Genomic DNA, 18,489 nt, shown 5'->3' with positions numbered 1-18,489 from the left:
TTCAAGTTCAAGTCAACTTTATTGTCAAATGTGCTCTTTGTCAGGGGTCCCCAACCACCGGTCCGCGGGCCATTTGGTACCGGGCCGCACAATAAGAACTTACATTAATTCCATTGTTATTTATTTTCGAATACGAAAGATATTTTATTTTGAAAAATTACCCGATTCTCCGTTACATCCGTCTGTGTCACTCTTGACTCACGTCAAACCACACTTCTCCGTCACGTGACTGATTACGCTAAAAATAGAACGCCGGAGCTTGCTAAATGAGTAAAATAAACTGCTGGAGATCGCAAAGTACGTTCGAGACAACAACTCTGCCGGTGTTCTGGATTCAAGTTATGACTGAATACTCTGAGATCGCCACAATAGCACTGTTGCTATTTCCGACATGCTACCTTTGTAAGGCAGGGGGTTTGTGCAGCAATGGCGACTAAAACAAAATTACGAAGTAGACTCGACATAAAGCACACACTTCAAGTGTCATTGTCTCCTATTACCCCGAGATGGGGTAATATATTATTTTGTAGTATTTATCCGCCACACCTTAAATGCTGGTCCGTGAAAATATTGTCTGACAAACCGGTCCGTGGGATAAAAAAGGTTGGGGACCCCTGCTCTATGTGCAACATACAGCACAGATGAAATGTCTTTCCTCTCAATCACAGGAGAGAGAGGAGCCGCTGCGGGTGCCCGCGCCACCATCAACAACATGACTAATCTGAAGCTTGATATGCACCAAGTGTTTCATTTCTGTCGGCTTTCTAATTGCGTGCTTTCGAACAGAAAACTTTCTTCGATCTTGAATTTCCAACAGCTGACTTCGACTCCCCTTCACTATTTAGTGTGTCTACCTCCAACCCACCAAAAGTGTCCCCGTGTTGTTTCGCTTCCTTTCGCTAAACTGTAGCACCTGGCGGGAATGTGACTTGAGGTACCAGATGGCGATCGCAACAGCTGTGCAGAGATGACAATCGTTCATTTGAGTTGCAAAGTTACAGTTTTGTTTTTTTTTTCCGCAGTGTTGGTGGTGGTCAAATGTGCTTGCGCTCTGGTCTCAGTGCTGCAGGAAATGCTCACAATCGTTATTTTTTTTATTGTTTGCTCCACAATCCGTTTCTGGGCAGGTGGTGCTCGCTGTGGCCAGATGGGCATTTGGACGTCGGTCACACACAATTTATGATGAACCAATAAAGGAATCCATTTTATCAGCCTTGAAATATTGGAATGCTATGTGCCTTCAGTGCATTGCCGCTGGGATGTTTTTGTCATTGGCGCGGTCACGCTAGCTGCTGAAGTTCACATGAAAGGTGGTTGGTGTTGTTGAGATCAAATTCTTTGCCAATGTATCTATGAATGGATTTTGCTTACATTGGGCTACGGTAACTCTGGTGTCGGATCCAGGTCACCCGTGACCCTGAACAGGATAAGATGTAGAACATGGAGGGAACTTTGAAGGTCAGTACCCGAAACACACTTAATTCACCACTGGCATTGTGCCTAATGAATGTAAGACTTGCCTACGCAGCCGTGGAAAACTGTACCATGAAAACTCCTGATGTGCGCATTAACGCTGGATGAGGTGCGAAACTCCGGAGCGATTTAACCAGCAAAATGATTGCATTTTGCAATCAATCAGTTTGTTGGCACTCAGCAACTCCACTGCACGCCGTAACGCTGCACGGCTGAGTTGCTGTGTCTCTGAAAGGATTCCGCTTAGCAAATTGACTAAAAGTGGGATCGTTTTACAGCAATCGGCTCCAATTTAGTGAGCACTTTAACATGACCCCCCCCCCCCCCGTCACCCCCTCCAAAATGTTTCCCAACGCACCACTGCGAAGGCCTGCTTTTATACATCTCTGGACTGAATGAAACACATGACTTTGACAATTTAAAACTGTGGCTCGGTTGCTTTTCTACAAGCATTTGTAAAAAAGTGCTGCAACAGAGAGATTGTTCCCTGCACACTTGGAGCTCTGTGAATCTCTGTTTCATAAGATGATTCCCCTTTGGGACAGGAGTGACACGCAACTGTTACCTCGTTTTGCACCGGAGCGAAGGTGAAACCAGAGCTGTGCTTAATGGAAGTCGTAAGGTACAATTCTGACAGCTTGGCAAGCGACCTGAAACATTTTAGAGTGAACCTCTTTCCAGGGATAATGGAAATCGGTGCTGCATTGACAGTCTTGAATGTCTAGCATTAATTATTGGAGTCTTTTTTTTTTTTTTTTTTTTTTTAATTGTCCTTCCATTTCACTGCATTAATATTTGGATCGGTTGAAGCAAAAGAAATCACCTCAAGAAGGATTGTGCGAATCCATTCTTGACTTGAAGCAAAAGGTTATGGTAACAGATCACAAGGCAGCTTTACTCAGGCTTAATTTATCAAGTCAAGTGGCTGTTGTCTACAGGTGGTGCAGCAGGTGGCTGTGAGTCGATCGGGCACAGATGCAGTAGGGGAACTGTGGGCACATTTGCTTTTTCCATTGCATCCCAGACTCCAGAAAACCAACCTGTGCTGTTCCAGCAAAATGTCGAGTTCGGTGTCCGTGTGCGGGATACACGTTAGGTTAAAAAGCCTTATAGGCTTTATTTGGTGTTGAGGATTTTTAGTAGGCGTTAAATAAGTCGAGCAGTTTGTAGCTTCCGATATAGAGTTTTACTCTGCTGAACCTCTGTGGTCTGCAAGATCAATAGCATCATGTTCTTTATTCGTGTCAATAGCAATAAATTAAATGAAGAGAATTCCTTGGTTGCAAATGTTTCCCGCGATTGATTTGTTTAGGGGTGATTCCCCAGTCTTGTATACTTGTTATCATTTCTATGCATTCAGTGGCGACACTGTTTGGGGAAAACAACACCAAGCGACGGCACTAAGCACGTATTCATGTGATATGAGACGAAGGAGGTGTCACTTTGCAGAACACGACCATTCTTTCACCGTCCCTTGGTGAAAACAGTACAGAAGTGATTTTACAAGCGGTCGATCGGGTCGCATGTTTACAAGGCTGTTTAAATAAGCACTGTTAATGAAATATGATTGTCGAGAGAAATCCAATCCAATTTAAAAAATAATACAGATAGCCAGCGTTACCACTTTTGTCAGTATTGGGACCATGTTTGTTTTATGCTCGGGATAATGCAAAAAGTATGTTTGCTTGGACAGTGTGCTTAAAATTTAAGCATCACTTTTTTTTTTAAACAGTTGTTTTCAAAACGCCAAGTTGGCAGTTTTGTAATCTGGTTTGCCAGACAATGTGGGTAGAGCTTAGCAAACAAGAGTAAATGTTCGCAGTCGCCATTTTGCCGACAAAACTTCGCAACTGCTGTCATGCCGTTAGCACGGGCCAAACCTGGCTCATGCAAACCTTGCCACCCCAACATCTGGCAGCATTCAGACACTGTGTGGGGTGTGCGTGTGTTTGCCTGTGTGCGGGCAAAGCGCTTCTGAATGTCACATCCGATCTACGGGCTGTCCCTGAGGCCCAAACGGACACTCCATCCACTTGTCAGGCGATTAATCTCCACTTATCCTCTCCATCCTGTATTCTAGTCAGTGTGTACACACACTGGCTGGCGAGGCGTTTGCAGGCCAGTCACACACACATGCAAACACACATTTTGAATACATTGCGCACATTATTTTCAACGCCATTTAGAGGTGGGGGGGCTGCTTTTTTTCCTATTCATGCTTTCAGTTGTGTGTGTGATTGAGTTAAGCAGCAAGCAAAAGAAAAGAGGAATAACCGACAAAAGTGCCGCAAAGTGATCTCTGCTGACGGTGTCGCAAGGTTGAGTCGAGCAGAGACACCGTTAGGTGGTTTTGGAAAGCAGCATCACGGTGCTAATGGGCTTCGAGAGCCTGAGTGTCAAGGCTGCCGTTTGAGTGCGTCCACTCTGCTGAGCGCAGAAAACACGGCGGACGAATAGACACCGAACGAGACGAATTTTGGCTGCAGAGTACTCGGGAACTACACACAAATCATTAAAAACATTACGGTGAAGTTGTCACGCCTGCTTATAAGCGCAGCTGCACTAATGTCCCTCCCCTCTTGCCGTCCATTAAGACGAGTCATTAGAAAGGCGCTGTTTATTCCTCTTCAGAGGATCGTCAGCCGCCTCACTTTGGCAATGAAAGCAACGCCGCTTTCCACCGCAACAATCAAGGCTCAGAACGACTGTTTAATGATATCGACATTTACTGAGTCCCAGTTGAGGACACGATAAAATTTCATTGGACTGCTTAGTGGAATCATTGTCTTCCTTCATGTAATCTAAGATCCCCCCCTCACCCCCCTTCTGACGGTCCCTTTATTACTTAAAAGTAGCGTGATGGTGTGTTTGTGCGCATTTATTAGTCTCCAGTATACACACGATGCGTTTATTGCAGGCAACTAATGAAGTTCCTTTATGAAGAAGTCATGTTTTCTCAGTCACAACACGCGCGCCAGTGCTTGTTTGAACACCAGCGTTTTTGTGTTTACGTTGATAGTGGCAGAGGTACCAGCAGTTATTGTCTGACAGGGTTACTTCCCGAGGAAAATGAGTGTTCTTGTTCACAAATTTCCCTCCCTTCCTTTTTGCACGCGAGCGCCAGCTGTTGCAGGTGTACTCCCACTTCTCCACACGTCATTACAACCTATTTAGGAAGCATTTCACACAATTGAACTCGCTCAGACTTAACGTCAGTGCCAGTCGCAGCAAGGTTGCTTAGAATGCCCGTGAGTAAACGTGTTAATGAGTTTGTTATAGTGCAACAGAGGCACGCATGTAGCTGATTAATTACCATTAATTAAAATGCTGGCTGGTTTCTGGAAAAAATAATTCAATTGGGGTTTCAAAGCCAGTTTTGCTCTTGACACTGCAATATACAGAGCGTCCATAAAAACATGGCCTGATTTTAAACACTGAAAATTAATAAAGTAGACTTGATTGGAATGTTCTTTCATGCTTAGTAGCTACTGGTGCATGAATTAACACCGTTTCACTTGGTGCAGAGGAGCATTGCACGCTCCGTTTGTGCCTCAACGGTCTTCACTGTACCTAACTCGATGTTTATTTTTAGGAATCCACTGACAGTGTATATCTGTACAATACCCAATACTGTATTATAAAAATGCTCTGATACTACACACTGATACCACATGACCAAGTTTAATTTACAAAATGAAATGTCATATATTAGTACTCACTATCAGAGAGCATTAAAATGTAAGTACCTGTACTCATATGCACTTCTATGGTGTTGTGTGTGTGTGTGTGTGTGTGTGTGTGTGTGTGTGTGTGTGTGTGTGTGTGTGTGTGTGTGTGTTTGATGTTCTCAAGTAGCGATTGATACAGTGCATTCATGGACCACTCCAGATTTAAATCATATTATTGGCTTCACTCAACCAAAATTTAACAGGGGATACTGTTTTTGGGGGAAATTTGTTTTCCCCTTTGGTATTTGTGAATGTTAATCAGCTAAATTTAAATGAGGAGGGGGGAAAAAAAATTCCTGTAAAATTTACTGGAATATTTTTTTCACCTGCTGGCGCCAAATGATCAATTAGGTTGTTCGCGCACAATTTCATTAAAGCATCATAACGTGGCATACATTGATTTAATGGATGTAGAACTCAAATAATTGGATGTTGCTGTCTCCTCCTATTTTGGCTCCATTTTCCCATCCGAGACATGATTGATGTTTTAATGTGTCACGCGGCGTTGTAGGCAGTATTCAAGGGGCTGCGGGGAGAAGGAAGAAATTCCTGCGCATAAATGAATATCACCCAAGTGTAAAAAGGCAGCAGAACAAAGAGCACAGAAGATAACGGCTCTTTTTGTGAGGTTGCTGTTTCATCATTTCGTTATCTTCAGTCAATTGCTTACATCGGAACAAGAGAGCCACAAGTGAGACAAAAAATTGAGCTTGCGATTACATCTTTCTACCTGCTGCAGCGTTTCGGTTTTTACTCGCCGTCTCTTTACACTTGATTAACATGATTAATTTGCAATAAAAGACCACGCATCCGCTTTTCAAACAGCTGATTTTCTATTGGGAATAATGAGAGTATCACAGTAGCAATGAGCTCTGGTTCCACATTCTCAGTTTTTACTGATTGTGACATGAGATTAGCATGCGGCAGAGCTGTCAGTGTGTGATCTTTCCTCTGAAAAAAGAAAAAAAAAGTCAATCTCAGCTCGAAAACTTGTGCCACAATGGCTGCTGGTGATGTGAGAGACATGAGTGGAAAGGGCTTGAAAGCAGAGTGACTTTCCCATCTTGCAAGACAACTTAATTAGCCCGTTCTGGCTCTTTGGCAAAGGAGCTGTGATGTTGCTGGCAGCCATTCTGATGATTCTTTTGACCTTTATTTTTTTCATTGTGGGCCAAATGTGTTAGATTTACACCTTATGCCTTCTGGAACAATGTTCACACCAGGGTGACACATCAGCTATTGGGTGCCGGGTTACTAACACAACGGGCACCAAGACCATAACAGTCCAACTCGAGGACTTCCCTGTACAGTTGTTTGTGCATGATGATAAACTCGGGTATCTCATTGAGTCCAAATTCGACAGACCTCACCCCGAAGATGAGTAGCCAGAGGAAACCGAAGTATCCAGAAAAAAGGCTCGCGGGCACGGGGGAGAACATGCAAACTCCAGACAGGAACGTTCTCATCAGTCGACATCGTGCCGCCCATGCAAGAACTCATTTTGTGACGTTTTTTTTTTTTTTCCCCTCCACCAAAATAAACACTTTAAAAATGTTAATTTTATTCAGGTGGTGAATGGTGCAATTACAACTTAAAACTACAATCAACCCCTGCATATACACCCGCACGTTCGCATTTTTAACATATTTTTTTCCTGTATTAAAAATATATATTTTAATTATTTTGCTGAAAACGTAGATTGAACATTTAGATAGATATATATATATATATATATATTCTGGAGATATAGTTAAGGGACGAGTGTTGTCGGGGGCCACATGCAGCCCCCGCAAGCCGCCAGTTGGCCATCTTGCAGGAGTGCAAAGCCTTATCCCATCGTGCGTCCCCCAACTGCCATCATGATAAAATCCGTTGTTGATATGCAACTGTTAATCTGATATTCAAGTGCAACATTAAAGCGTAATTCCACATCATTATCAGTCGGCAGAGAAGTCCCCTGTTTTTGATGTTGAAGATATCGAGCCTTTTCTGTGTGCACAACGTATTTTGACAAGACGAGAGTAAGTTTCCCAAAAGAAAACAATTGTTTCCCCTGCTCGCAGTTCAATCTGCGATAATAAAGGGAATGTTAAAGTCCCGATTTGAGCTGCATTTCCGATGACATTTTAATTGACTCTTTAACTGATGTTACAGCGCTTCCTCGGTCTATTTCCTTCCTTTTTGCTTGCAGCAAGTGTGTGATTAAGCGGCGGTATAATGAGTAGGGGCAGCACCCTGTTGTTTGACCACCGGGAGCAGTCTTCAAGCCGAGACAACCGTTACCCTGCCGCATTACACAACAGGCTTCGAGCAAAACACGTTTGGCTGTCGCGAGGTTGACTTTTTTTTTTTTTTTCTCTAACATAATTCAAATGGCTTTGCGTGTGTTTGTTCCTCAGACCAGCGCGGTGTTGTGTTCGGGAGGGTGCGCCCTGCTGGCCGCCAGCTCCCTGTTGGCCATCATCACCATCTTCCTGCCCAGCGGAGGATGTGAGAGGAGGATCTGCACCCTGGCTGGATACATGCAGATGGCTGCAGGTCGGCGCACACTCAGAATACATTTTTTTTTTGTTGTCAACGCCTCACTACGCATTCTCAGAAGCTAAGATCATGGAAAAACGACTAGACTAGAGTATTTTCTAACTTTTATTGAGCCAACTTACATATTTTTAAAAAGACCCCACAACACAGAAAGTTGATCCATAGGTTAATTAGCTCCCTTCTGCCCTCTAGTGGAAGAGCATTTAATTGTTTTGCCTGTCACCGTGCATCGCTGGCGTAAATAAATGAAATATACGTTATTTGTGATGATATAAATTGTGACGGTCAGATTACTTAAATTAACTTGGATCATTCCCTTCAGCGCACCTGAGTTCTCTCACACCGATGTACCAAAGCACACTGATTGGGAATCACTCCTGTCGATAATAAAATATCCATTCGTTTAGCACTAATATCGTGCAACACAAAATAATTAGAGGCCTTGCTTCGCTTAGTTGCAACCGAACAAAACACATTCATCTGTTCCAAAGCCAAACGTTACCGTTGCGAGACGCACTAAAACTGCACATTCACAATATCACCCACGAATGCATAAAAGAATGAAACAACAGCGAAAGTAAAGGAGTGACTGGAGGGGAGCTGCTGCTAAGCAACCGGCGTGTGCACGGCCTCGTGTTCAAGTGAGGCCAAGGCAGATTTAGAAGGCTGATGTACACAGACAATCACACCTCTTTGAGCTCAGGTCCTTGGTTCAGGGCTGCGTGGGACTTTGCTTTCGCCACTGCTTTCATTCCCGTTGAGAAAGAGTTGCGTTCACGAAACATGATCTTATTGCCTTAAAAAATGCTCACTTAGTGGCTTTCAGTCTTGGCTCGACTGTTTACAACGACAACTCGTGTCAATGGTGTTTTAGCAAGCTAGCCAGTTATGTTTCTCAATCTTCACAACAATTTGGATGATATTATTGATATAAAATAGTGTTGTGGTCATAGTTTTTCAGTATCCTTATGGGTAAAACTGTCATACAGGCGATTCTTGACCTTTTTCAAGGGGGCTTCAATCGCTTGCGGTTTCTTGATGGTCGTAGCAGCACTCGGTCGCGATCGAGCTAATCCCCGCATGCGGCATTCACTCATCAGAGACTGATTCGTTGCGACGGATGACTATGTATTGAATGCACTGCCGCTTTCACATCACACGGTTGCCGGAGTGTTTTCAAGTGGAGCTCAGTCTCCCAAACCTTCCTCACATCAGCGTCGCTGTGGGAAGGTCACAAGGAGTTTGCGGCCAAGTACGAGACTCTGAAGAGTGTGTGTGTGTGTGTGTGTGTGTGTGTGTGAGTGTGAGTGTGTGTGTGTGTGTGTGTGTGTGTGTGTGTGTGTGTGTCAGCGTGTCCTAGTCTGCTTCGTGTTGAAGTTCTGTGTGTGTTTTGTCAGACTTTACAAAATAAAAAAAGGCAAGTGTGGAATGGCGAGAATGGTTTTTCAGCTCTTGTTCATGTGGCTACCACAACACGGGTATCCTTTTTTTTTTTTTCAAACATGCTGGAAAAGTGTTCAAACATGAAATACTTGATTGAATCTAAATTTTACAGTAACGTCTCCCCCTTTTTGCTTAAAAAATGGTATGATCCACCACATCTCTTCCATCATCGGGTTCTGAAGAATACTTTGCGGTCATATAGATTGGTGGTCTAAGTACGCCTACCTTACTTAAACCAGGATATGTGTGTGGATTTCTGAACTTCTGCTACTCAATACCAACGCGTTTAATGGTAGGTCCTTGTATGTTGCATTAGCTACGAGTTATCTGACATTTTTTTCGCGAGGAAAGGCAGACGAGAAAGAAGGTCAGACACTACTGTGGTCCTTTTGAACCGGAACGAGAGAAGCAAGCTATCGCCGTATTGCAATGTGTTAATATTACAGCAAAGGTGTGTGAGTTTTTTTTTCCTCGAGTGGCAAAAGTGCAAATGTTTGTGAGCTTACCTCCTAGGAATGCCGTGGAATTTAAAGGTTATAGTTAGCTGTCTGAAAGTCTGTTATCACACCAGTAGCAAAGGTCACTGTCGCACTTTACGATGATGTAAGAGATGCTGTCAATGTGCTGGCTGTCCAGTGCTGACATGTCGGAGTAGATTCAAAAGATGCATGCAGCACACGAAGTAGTGTTACCGCGCGTATGCTTTGTCACGAGTTCCACGGCAGGAATGCGAGCGGAAAGCTAGCATCACTACTCTGGCCTTGTACAGTGAGACTCCTCTACAACGAAATGAGGCGAAAATACCCCCTAGTGTGAAAAAATGTTCATGCATGAAAGCCATTACCACTTTTCTGCTCCCCCTACAACGAAAAGTCCCCCTGTTGTACGAAATCTTTTTCTCTGCTCTTACCTCGCAACGAGATTCACTACAACGAAAACAAGCCTTCCACAAAAGTCTAAGTTCAGGAGTTAAGAAAAGAAAAGCTTTAACGCTTGAAGACAGGATAAAGGTAATAAAAACAAAAGATGGAGGAAGCAAAATAAAAGACATTATGCAAGAAGTTGATGTAAGTGAAAGTAAATGCTGATCGTAAATTTCGCAATTTCTTTCCCTTTTGTTCTTTCGACGGTGACTATATGAAGTGTCGAATAAGTGTATGCTCATACTTATGCACTATTGGAATAAAAATAAAAAGTACACATATATGTTTTTTGTGTGTGTTTGTGTTTACGTCTCAGATAAAATTTGCTACACTGAAAAGTCCCCTGTTGTGAAAAATTTCTTGCTGCAAACATGATTTCGTTGTAGAGGAGTTTCACTGTAATTAAAGTGGGGGGAGCGCCTTCAAAGTCGTACTTCCTACAAGACATGTCTCACATTTCGAATGAACACGTGAACCCACAGCAGGCAGCGATGATTTCGACCGGGCCTTTATCGAGATGCAGAGAAAGGAGGTGAACTTCCTCACCCCTCCACTTGTTTGGACTGACGCTCCTCTTCACCAGTAGTTCAAACGTGCGCCTCCATCAATGTTTTATGCTCCAAGTGAGGGAGGCAGGACACTGCTGTATGCTAAAGCGGGAGCTTTTCTACTTTCATGTATATTTTATAGGCCTGCTCTTTTTAGTGGTCAGGAACCATTGCATCAGATGCTTATATGGCACATGTGCAGCTTTTTGTACACGGAGACTGTTTTTGCCATCAAAATGCGGTTTGGTAATCAAGTCACTTAAGGCTAATGGGAAGGTTAAGGTGCAGGGTTTCATTTGCGGGTTGCGGTCACCTGCTTTATTTGTCAGAAGACACATCTTTTTCTTAGCGGTGCATTTATGCACTTTGTTTTGCAACGAGGTTGTTTGAATTGGATCGTGAAAAGGATCATTTACTGAATTTAAGTTTAGTGGAATTCCGTTCCATTCAATGGACCTCACAGTTTGTCAAGTGTTTGGAAAATGTTCCAAACACTTAAATGTTCAATTTATTGTTATTGACATATTGACAAAAAAAGGAGCAAAGGGCCATGTTTCATTGTGTTTTTCTTTGTTCAGTTATTCAGATTATTTTTAATATCCTCCCAACGTGCACTGTTTTTATAAAGGTATCTGTTCATCCATCCATCCTTCCATTTTCTCATCTTACAATGGATTGTGTTGATACCAACGTATGATTCTTGCCAACAATGACTCATTCAAGTCCTCACATTAAAAAAAAAAAAAAAATCATTATCACAGAAATTCTTTACCTTCAGGCCTTCTTGGCCTGTTGTTTATTTATTTTTATTGATATGGCTGCCGGTAATAGTTTTCCAGTTCAAAGAAAATATTTTCGAGCGAAAATGGTTCTTTGGGAGTTTCACGGGTCTTGGCTTCAGAGAAATACGCCGGCAGCTGCATTTGTCTCCTGCTGAAAAAAAAAATGTGCTTTTATTTTTTTTTCTTGCTGGAGTAATCAAGTAAGTGTGTGTTGCTTCTTCTGAAGCTGCACTAGCTTGTGTTGTTAGCGATTTGGAGAGATCCAAGTCGAACTATTGTTCTCTGCACCTAAAAAGGACCTGAAGTGCTGGCTTCGGCAACCCAAATCATCTTTCGGGAAGTGCTTAACAACTATAAACAATAACTAGAGTTATACTAAATGTTATTGTGTGCAAATTGTCCACCTTTACGGGACGTTCTTCCATTCGGCATGAAGTTCACCGGGTTTAAAACCTCAAATAAATAAATATCTGTAGATTCTATGTTGAACTTTTTTTTTTTTCAAATTCAATTTGACACAGTGTCTGGCCCTGGCTTTGAAGGAGTCATCCTAAGCAATAACAGCGTGAAGGAATTTTCCACCGTATTTCCCTGCAAGTTCAACTGTAACTTCGGGGGATATATATAAACATTTTTTTTTTAATTTTTTTTTTTTTTATTTGCACACTTCCCTCCATGTGCAACGCACCGAAACTGTGTCCTCTCGTCTCACTTCCCATCAGAGGAAGTTATTTTGCGCTTTCATTTTCATTCCAGGCTGCTTGAAAGGGGAAAATGTATTTGTGTGTGTGCGTGTGTGTGTGTGCATGTGTGTATCCAGTGTTATTTTGCTGGTCTGCTGAGGAAGCCCAGCCTGCTGTGTCAGCGCTCCCTTGAGCAAAGCTGCTATGCAGATGTCCTCCGAAGCGTGGTGATGAAAATAGGAAGTCGCTTTGATCAAAGCACCTGCTGCGTTTTTTTTTCTCTCTCTCTCTCTCAGTGGCGGTTGTCGCCGTCTGAGCCCATATGGTACCGCGCCAGCTGTCAATCATTCCCCCGATACAGATGAACGCGCGTACCATATCAAGCAGGATGAAAGCTGCAGAGTCTATGAGCACAACCTGCGCCTCCTTCAACTGTTAAACACTCGCTTTTTTTCCTCTCACCGTTGCCTGAGGAAGGAGGATTGGCCAGTGCTCATGTCAAGATTAGACTTTTTTTTTTTTAACTTTATCGATCCCTTTTATAAAGCGTAACCGTTCATCTGACTTTTCTCCTCTGCGAGTTGTGATGCTGTCAAATGTTAGCGAGTGAATCGTTGAAGCTTTTCTTAACCGCTGTACTCTGAGAGATAATTTGGTGTGTTGAGGGAGAGTATTCATTTTTACTTAACCAGCTATTATTTATTTAGCGCAAATAATGTGTCTCAACTATCTATGCCAGGGACATAGAGTGACAAGTAGAAGAATGAGATGCTCTTCCACTAGATGGCAGTAAGGAGTAATTTACGCGTATGCTCACTTTTTGGAACATTTTTGTTTACTCGTGTACCAAGAGATTTTTGCGGGGAATGTACAAAGTCAATTATGTCCCTTGGCCGATTTTAAAAAGTAATTCTTGATCCGTGGGTATTTTGACAAATTACTCAGACAATTGAGAACTGCGAAAATTGTGGACAACAAATACCCCCCATAATGTTCTGTTTCATTCTGGATGTTCATTTTCGGGCAAAGTGCTCTGCCCTTCCTGCAAGGCATCTTGCTCATTCAGTATGATGTGTGTGCGTGAGAGATTGGAGCAAGTTGTTTGAAATCCTGACCTGACAACCCCTCCGTGTGCTTTCTTCTTCATCTTATTCCCCACTTGCACGTCCTAACCGCAATCAGAACCACCAAGTTCTTTTGACACTTTCCCTTTCAATCACGTTCCCATGCATTTCCTTCTATTTCGTCATGAGTCCGTTGGTTTGCCTGTTGCCGTTTTTTTTTTTTTTTTTTTTTTTTTTACAGTGTTTGTGTGTGAGCAGACCTCAATGACGTTGGTATAACCAATCTGTGTGTTTACACAGCGCTAGCATTGGCGCATATCTGATACTGATACATATCTGATTTTCATGCACATTTAGAAGAGGTCTGAGCATGTCCGATTCCATTTTCTGATCCAAATATGCCACCATGACGCATATGTGATTTACGTAACTTGACAGCAAAAAAATAAAAATAATAATAATCTGAGTTCTCTCACTTGAACCCAGCCGTTTAAATCCTTTGCAAACCTTATGTTGTCGTGCAGTTGTATCACTCTGGAAACAATGGAAAGTTAATTAATTATGTGAAAAACATTAATTTTGCACTAACGCTCCATTTAGGCACAGAGGTACGGCAGGCAATTTAGTTAGGTTTGCTCAAGCAAGTGAGCTAATCTGTCATAAATTTGTACCATTTGTAATCCAGCTTCAATTTGCGGGACGGTTTTCTTTGAGATTTGGATTTTGTACCAGGATGCTCACAACGACATGAGACATTCTGTGAATTATCATCCATCGACACTCTGATTTTGAGCCCTGTGACATGAGACAATGTTCATCTTCTTGAGACTGTTTGAATGTTGTAACGGGGCTGCAAATATGTCCAGCGGACGTGTTGCACGTTTGAAAATGAAATGTTTGTCTGCGGACAAAATGAAGCATCACACCACTAAATATTCATGATTTCTATTGAAATCTCCCTTTTCTGACTAATTTATGAGGTTTGGAGCTTGGAGCGTCGGATTGTGTACTCTGGGCGTTTGTGAGATGTGGGGGAAAAAACCCATGCGGCTGTACAAAATGTAGACTAGATGAAAAGCAACACTCCAGCTCGTATTAAAGGAGACTATGTCAACACACTGTTTTAAAGGTGAAGAGGATTATCCTGGCGGTCAACCCCTACTCACGCTTACAACGCTAGCATGCCGCCAGTGTTGTGTAACAGCAGCTGACCAAGGGGGCAAAGGTTGATTCAGACGAGAGAGGTGCAACATTTTCACACCCGCTTGATTTGGCCTTCTTTTCAAACTGCTATGAAAGCCCCCATCATACACACACAGAACAGACGCTCAAAAAACGAGAGCCTATACATATTACATGAGCCCTCCACCTCTGAAGACCTCAATGCTCCCCCATTTGCAACTTAAATCAGACACAATGAGATGAGGTGGAAGGCACATTAGGCATTTCGGAGGAAAGATGCAGAAAGAGATGTCTTCACCTCTGTCATAGGTTGAGGCAAGCTTGGTGCTTACGCTACACCAGCTAGCTAGCTAGCAACGAGCTTCGGCTGGCTACTAGTGCAGCTAAACAAGTTGCGGTGTTGCTATTGAGTCCGTAGTCACCAACTCCATGATGGTGAATAAGGCACGCTTCTGACAAAGAAGATGCTAATTGCTAAGCTAACCTACGATTCTCAACTCAACTCAACTCAACTGTATTTATAGAGCACTTTCAAACAGCCATCGCTGCATACAAAGTGCTGTACATGGAGCAATTCAACATATACAACAAACAGTAAAGCAAATCGGTAATAAAGACGGTAGAAAGCACCGAACAGCAAAACCAAGAACAAATCTAAGTCATGCTGAGTCAAATGCAGAGGCGGGTTTTGAATATCGGACCGTTATTTGGATGCTTGAGTACACTTTTCACAGACATCTGGCTGGAACCGCGTTAAAGCGGAGCGGATCCAAAATTGGAAGCAAAATCAAATTAAGTGCATGGACTCTGGAGAGAAAATTGATTTGCTAAACAGAACGGGAAACTGGAAATGAATTAACTTTCGCTACACTGTACATCAGCCAGAAGGAGTGGCCTATAAACTTATAAGTATATTAATATCGTATAAAATATTGATAACATCATCACTGCAATGTTGTTTGTTTTCACAATCGAGTCCTAAATGCTAATGACCTTACAACGCATTCTGAAATTTTAAACTGTAATTTATATTCATTTGAAATTGCCCCGATGAAAATGTTTCACACGAAGTATATTATTACCGTGACTTACTGTGATATTAAATGTACTTTTTTGGAATAAAATCTTTGCCTGATTTATGTTGAACACTTAGGCTCGCTATGCTACTGTATCTTAATGTTGGTCATGATGGTGGGACTTGTCGGGTTTTTTTTTTTAAGGTGGTACTTGGTGTCAGAAGTTTGACAAGCACTGTTTAAGCGACATCTGAGAATCAGGCCCTTGCTGGCTTTCATTGTAAAGGGGGTTGGTGTGTCCCTCATTTAAGAGCTCTCCCTAATATTTTGACGACCTCCTGTAATTCAGCTAAGTGAGATGTGCATCATATTAGAAACATCTCCGATAGTATGATGCAGCTAGAGCATTTTGGAGATGTTCTTCCTCTACTAAGTTAGCTCATTTGCGAGTGCTGACAGTGCCTTTGCGGATTTGCCTCATCTTGTGGTCTGTGAGTGTACTTCAAATATAATACAGCTGCACCGTGTAGGCGTGGGTCTCTCCAGAAATTCCCACTCGCGCCTGTTAGATAAAAAGAGCAGCCTGGATGAGTCATTGTTGTGACTGCAGTTGCAGAATTGCACCTGCTTTACTTCTCCAGCCTGGGCCGTCAGCCATAAACACACTCGCGCTTGTGTGCGCGCGCACGTTGATGTGCACTTTGCTCTTACTCCCATTTGTCATTTTCCTCTCTTCCTCCTTATGCCGTGATTGATCGTCTGCTCAAAGCCTTCTCTTGAGTGTCTGCTGATGAGCTTGGTTTTCTTTGCGCTGTCTGGTGCAGTTTGCACTGTGAGGAGTTAAGACTGCAGTGCTGGCTACACATCATACGGAGTTACTGATCTAGCAATGCTGCTCAGTTACTCTTGTTGTTGTGGTTGAAGCTTGTGTTGTTTTGTGCACTGAGATGGTGTTTGGATTGAAAGTCATTATATATTTTCCAATATGAACTCATTTGAGACAGACGCTAGTGAGTGCTTTAATGGGTATATGATCCAAAAGGCAATAAAAGCTTCGTTGCAGCTTGTTCAACACATCGCCAATTCCTTTTAATTAATACTGCATTCGACAAGGTGGCAAACTTCAAAGCGGTCGACATTCAACCTTCGAATAACAGTCAGGCATTCGTTTTGTCACCAAGATGCTTTAGGTGAGCTGTTCTAGGTGCAAATGACAACAAATTAATAGATTACTAGTTTTGAAATCAGTCAATTATAATAGTTTGTTCAATTATTGTTCAAGTGAGTGTCAACTGAGGAACAAAATTATTGCAAAATTTCATTGTTATTTATTACATATGACAATTTGACATTTCGGGACAGATTGTAGCAAGTTGACACACATGATTTGCTTTCGCGGACCACATAAAATGACCTGGCGGGCCGGATCTGGCCCCCAGAACTTGAGTTTGACACTGTTGTCCTACAGTATTTGTTTGAAACTGTCTCATCTAGAAAACCCGTGCCGAATCTCAAAATGTTGTCGTCAGACAAAATGAACGTAACTAACATATCCCCCCCCACCCCCACAAAAAAAACTACACTGGAAAAAAAATGGGGTGTTGAAATTACTCCATTTTATTTTGTCCAGAGGTCGCACAAAATAAATACACACATCTGTATCCAGATACAGTTTTTAAGTAGACTATACATCTACTTAACCCTTTCATGCACCCTGTAACCTGATAGGCTGTCCACTGTAACCCTGAAAGGGTTAAACATGCATCCACATCCGGATGATTCGATTGTGCGTCGCCACTTGACAAAATAAACTTGAGTAAATTCAACACACCATTTTTTTTTTGTTTTGCGTAAGAACTGTCTGGTAACACTTTGCCCAGAATATATCAGGATTTTTTTTTTTTTTTCGCCTAATGATTGCGCAAAATGAAAGTTACATCAAGACAGTTTTTAAGTGAAAAACGGTGCCATCTTCGCTGGACCGTTATTTTAAGTCATGCCGTTGTTTCTGGGTTACGACTAGAAAATGAGGCTGTCGACCGCCGCCTAATTGTATGAATTTTATTAGCACTGTCAGCACAGCAGGATGTTTTACATGCTAATATATTTTGGCATGCTTGCATGCTAATAAATCATACATGAAGCATCACATGAATTTAGGGCTAATACTACTGTACAGTCACACCAATTAGTTGCCTCAATCTAAAATCTTCATTTTATCGAGAAACTCTCAGACTATTCCACGCATGACCGTGCCTCAGTGCAAAAAGTGAGCTTTTCAAAGGTCTGTTTTGGATTCATTTGTGTGGGTACAACTTTTGGAGGAACTCTCGGAGAACATCTTTCTCTGTACAGTCACACCAATTAGTTGCCTCAATCTAAAATCTTCATTTTATCGAGACCTCTCAGACTATTCCACGCATGACCGTGCCTCAGGGCAAAAAGTGAGCTTTTCAAACGTCTGTTTTGGATTCATTTGTGTGGGTACACCTTTTGGAGGAACTCTCGGAGAACATCTTTCTTGAGGAGCGCAGGCTTGGGATAAGGGTGAACAATTCCGCATTAAAAAAAAAAATGTTTTCAAATGCTGCTTTTTTTTTTCTTAAAATAAGGGTATCCTTATCAACTTGACCTGATAATGTCTAGTCCGACATGTTTGCTTACGCTATCTGCCGTGCGTGACAACTACCATTGTTATGACTGCTACAGCTGACATTGAGCGGTGTGGAGATGGATGTTTGCTTTCAAGCTTGCAATTTACTCCGTTCCGACCAGAGATGATACACAAGAGCGAGAGGGCCCAATGAAATCTCCCCCCCCACTTTGTCCTGACACGTTCCATTGCCTCAAATCTCTGATAGCACCATTGTTATGACTGCTACAGCTGACATTGAGCGGTGTGGAGTTGGATGTTTGCTTTCAAGCTTGCAATTTACTCCGTTCCGACCAGAGATGATACACAAGAGCGAGAGGGCCCAATGAAATCTCCCCCCCTCACTTTGTCCTGACACGTTTCATTGCCTCATATCTCTGATAGCGTAATTGAGAGGATACGTCACAGGAGGGGAACAAACATGCAACGCAGAATCTGCTTCCACTTGGCTAT

The 18,489-nt window shown here is 42.4% G+C and overlaps 1 protein-coding gene across 1 annotated transcript in view; it reads left to right on the top strand.

Annotated features, from left to right (window-relative positions):
• Positions 1 to 18,489, top strand: part of lhfpl7 (LHFPL tetraspan subfamily member 7) — a 66,500-nt gene that overhangs the window by 11,007 nt on the left and 37,004 nt on the right. Inside the window, exon 2 of the mRNA XM_019895235.1 lies at positions 7,601 to 7,739. Within this exon, the coding sequence (XP_019750794.1) occupies positions 7,601 to 7,739 (139 nt within the window). The remainder of the gene's footprint in view (positions 1 to 7,600; positions 7,740 to 18,489) is intronic.

The sequence above is a fragment of the Hippocampus comes genome, unplaced genomic scaffold (genome assembly GCF_001891065.2).
Source record: "Hippocampus comes isolate QL1 unplaced genomic scaffold, H_comes_QL1_v1.1 scaffold177, whole genome shotgun sequence".
Taxonomy (NCBI): domain Eukaryota; kingdom Metazoa; phylum Chordata; class Actinopteri; order Syngnathiformes; family Syngnathidae; genus Hippocampus; species Hippocampus comes.
The sequence above is the reverse complement of the archived record's forward strand: the minus strand, read 5'-3'. Positions and strand labels throughout refer to the sequence as shown.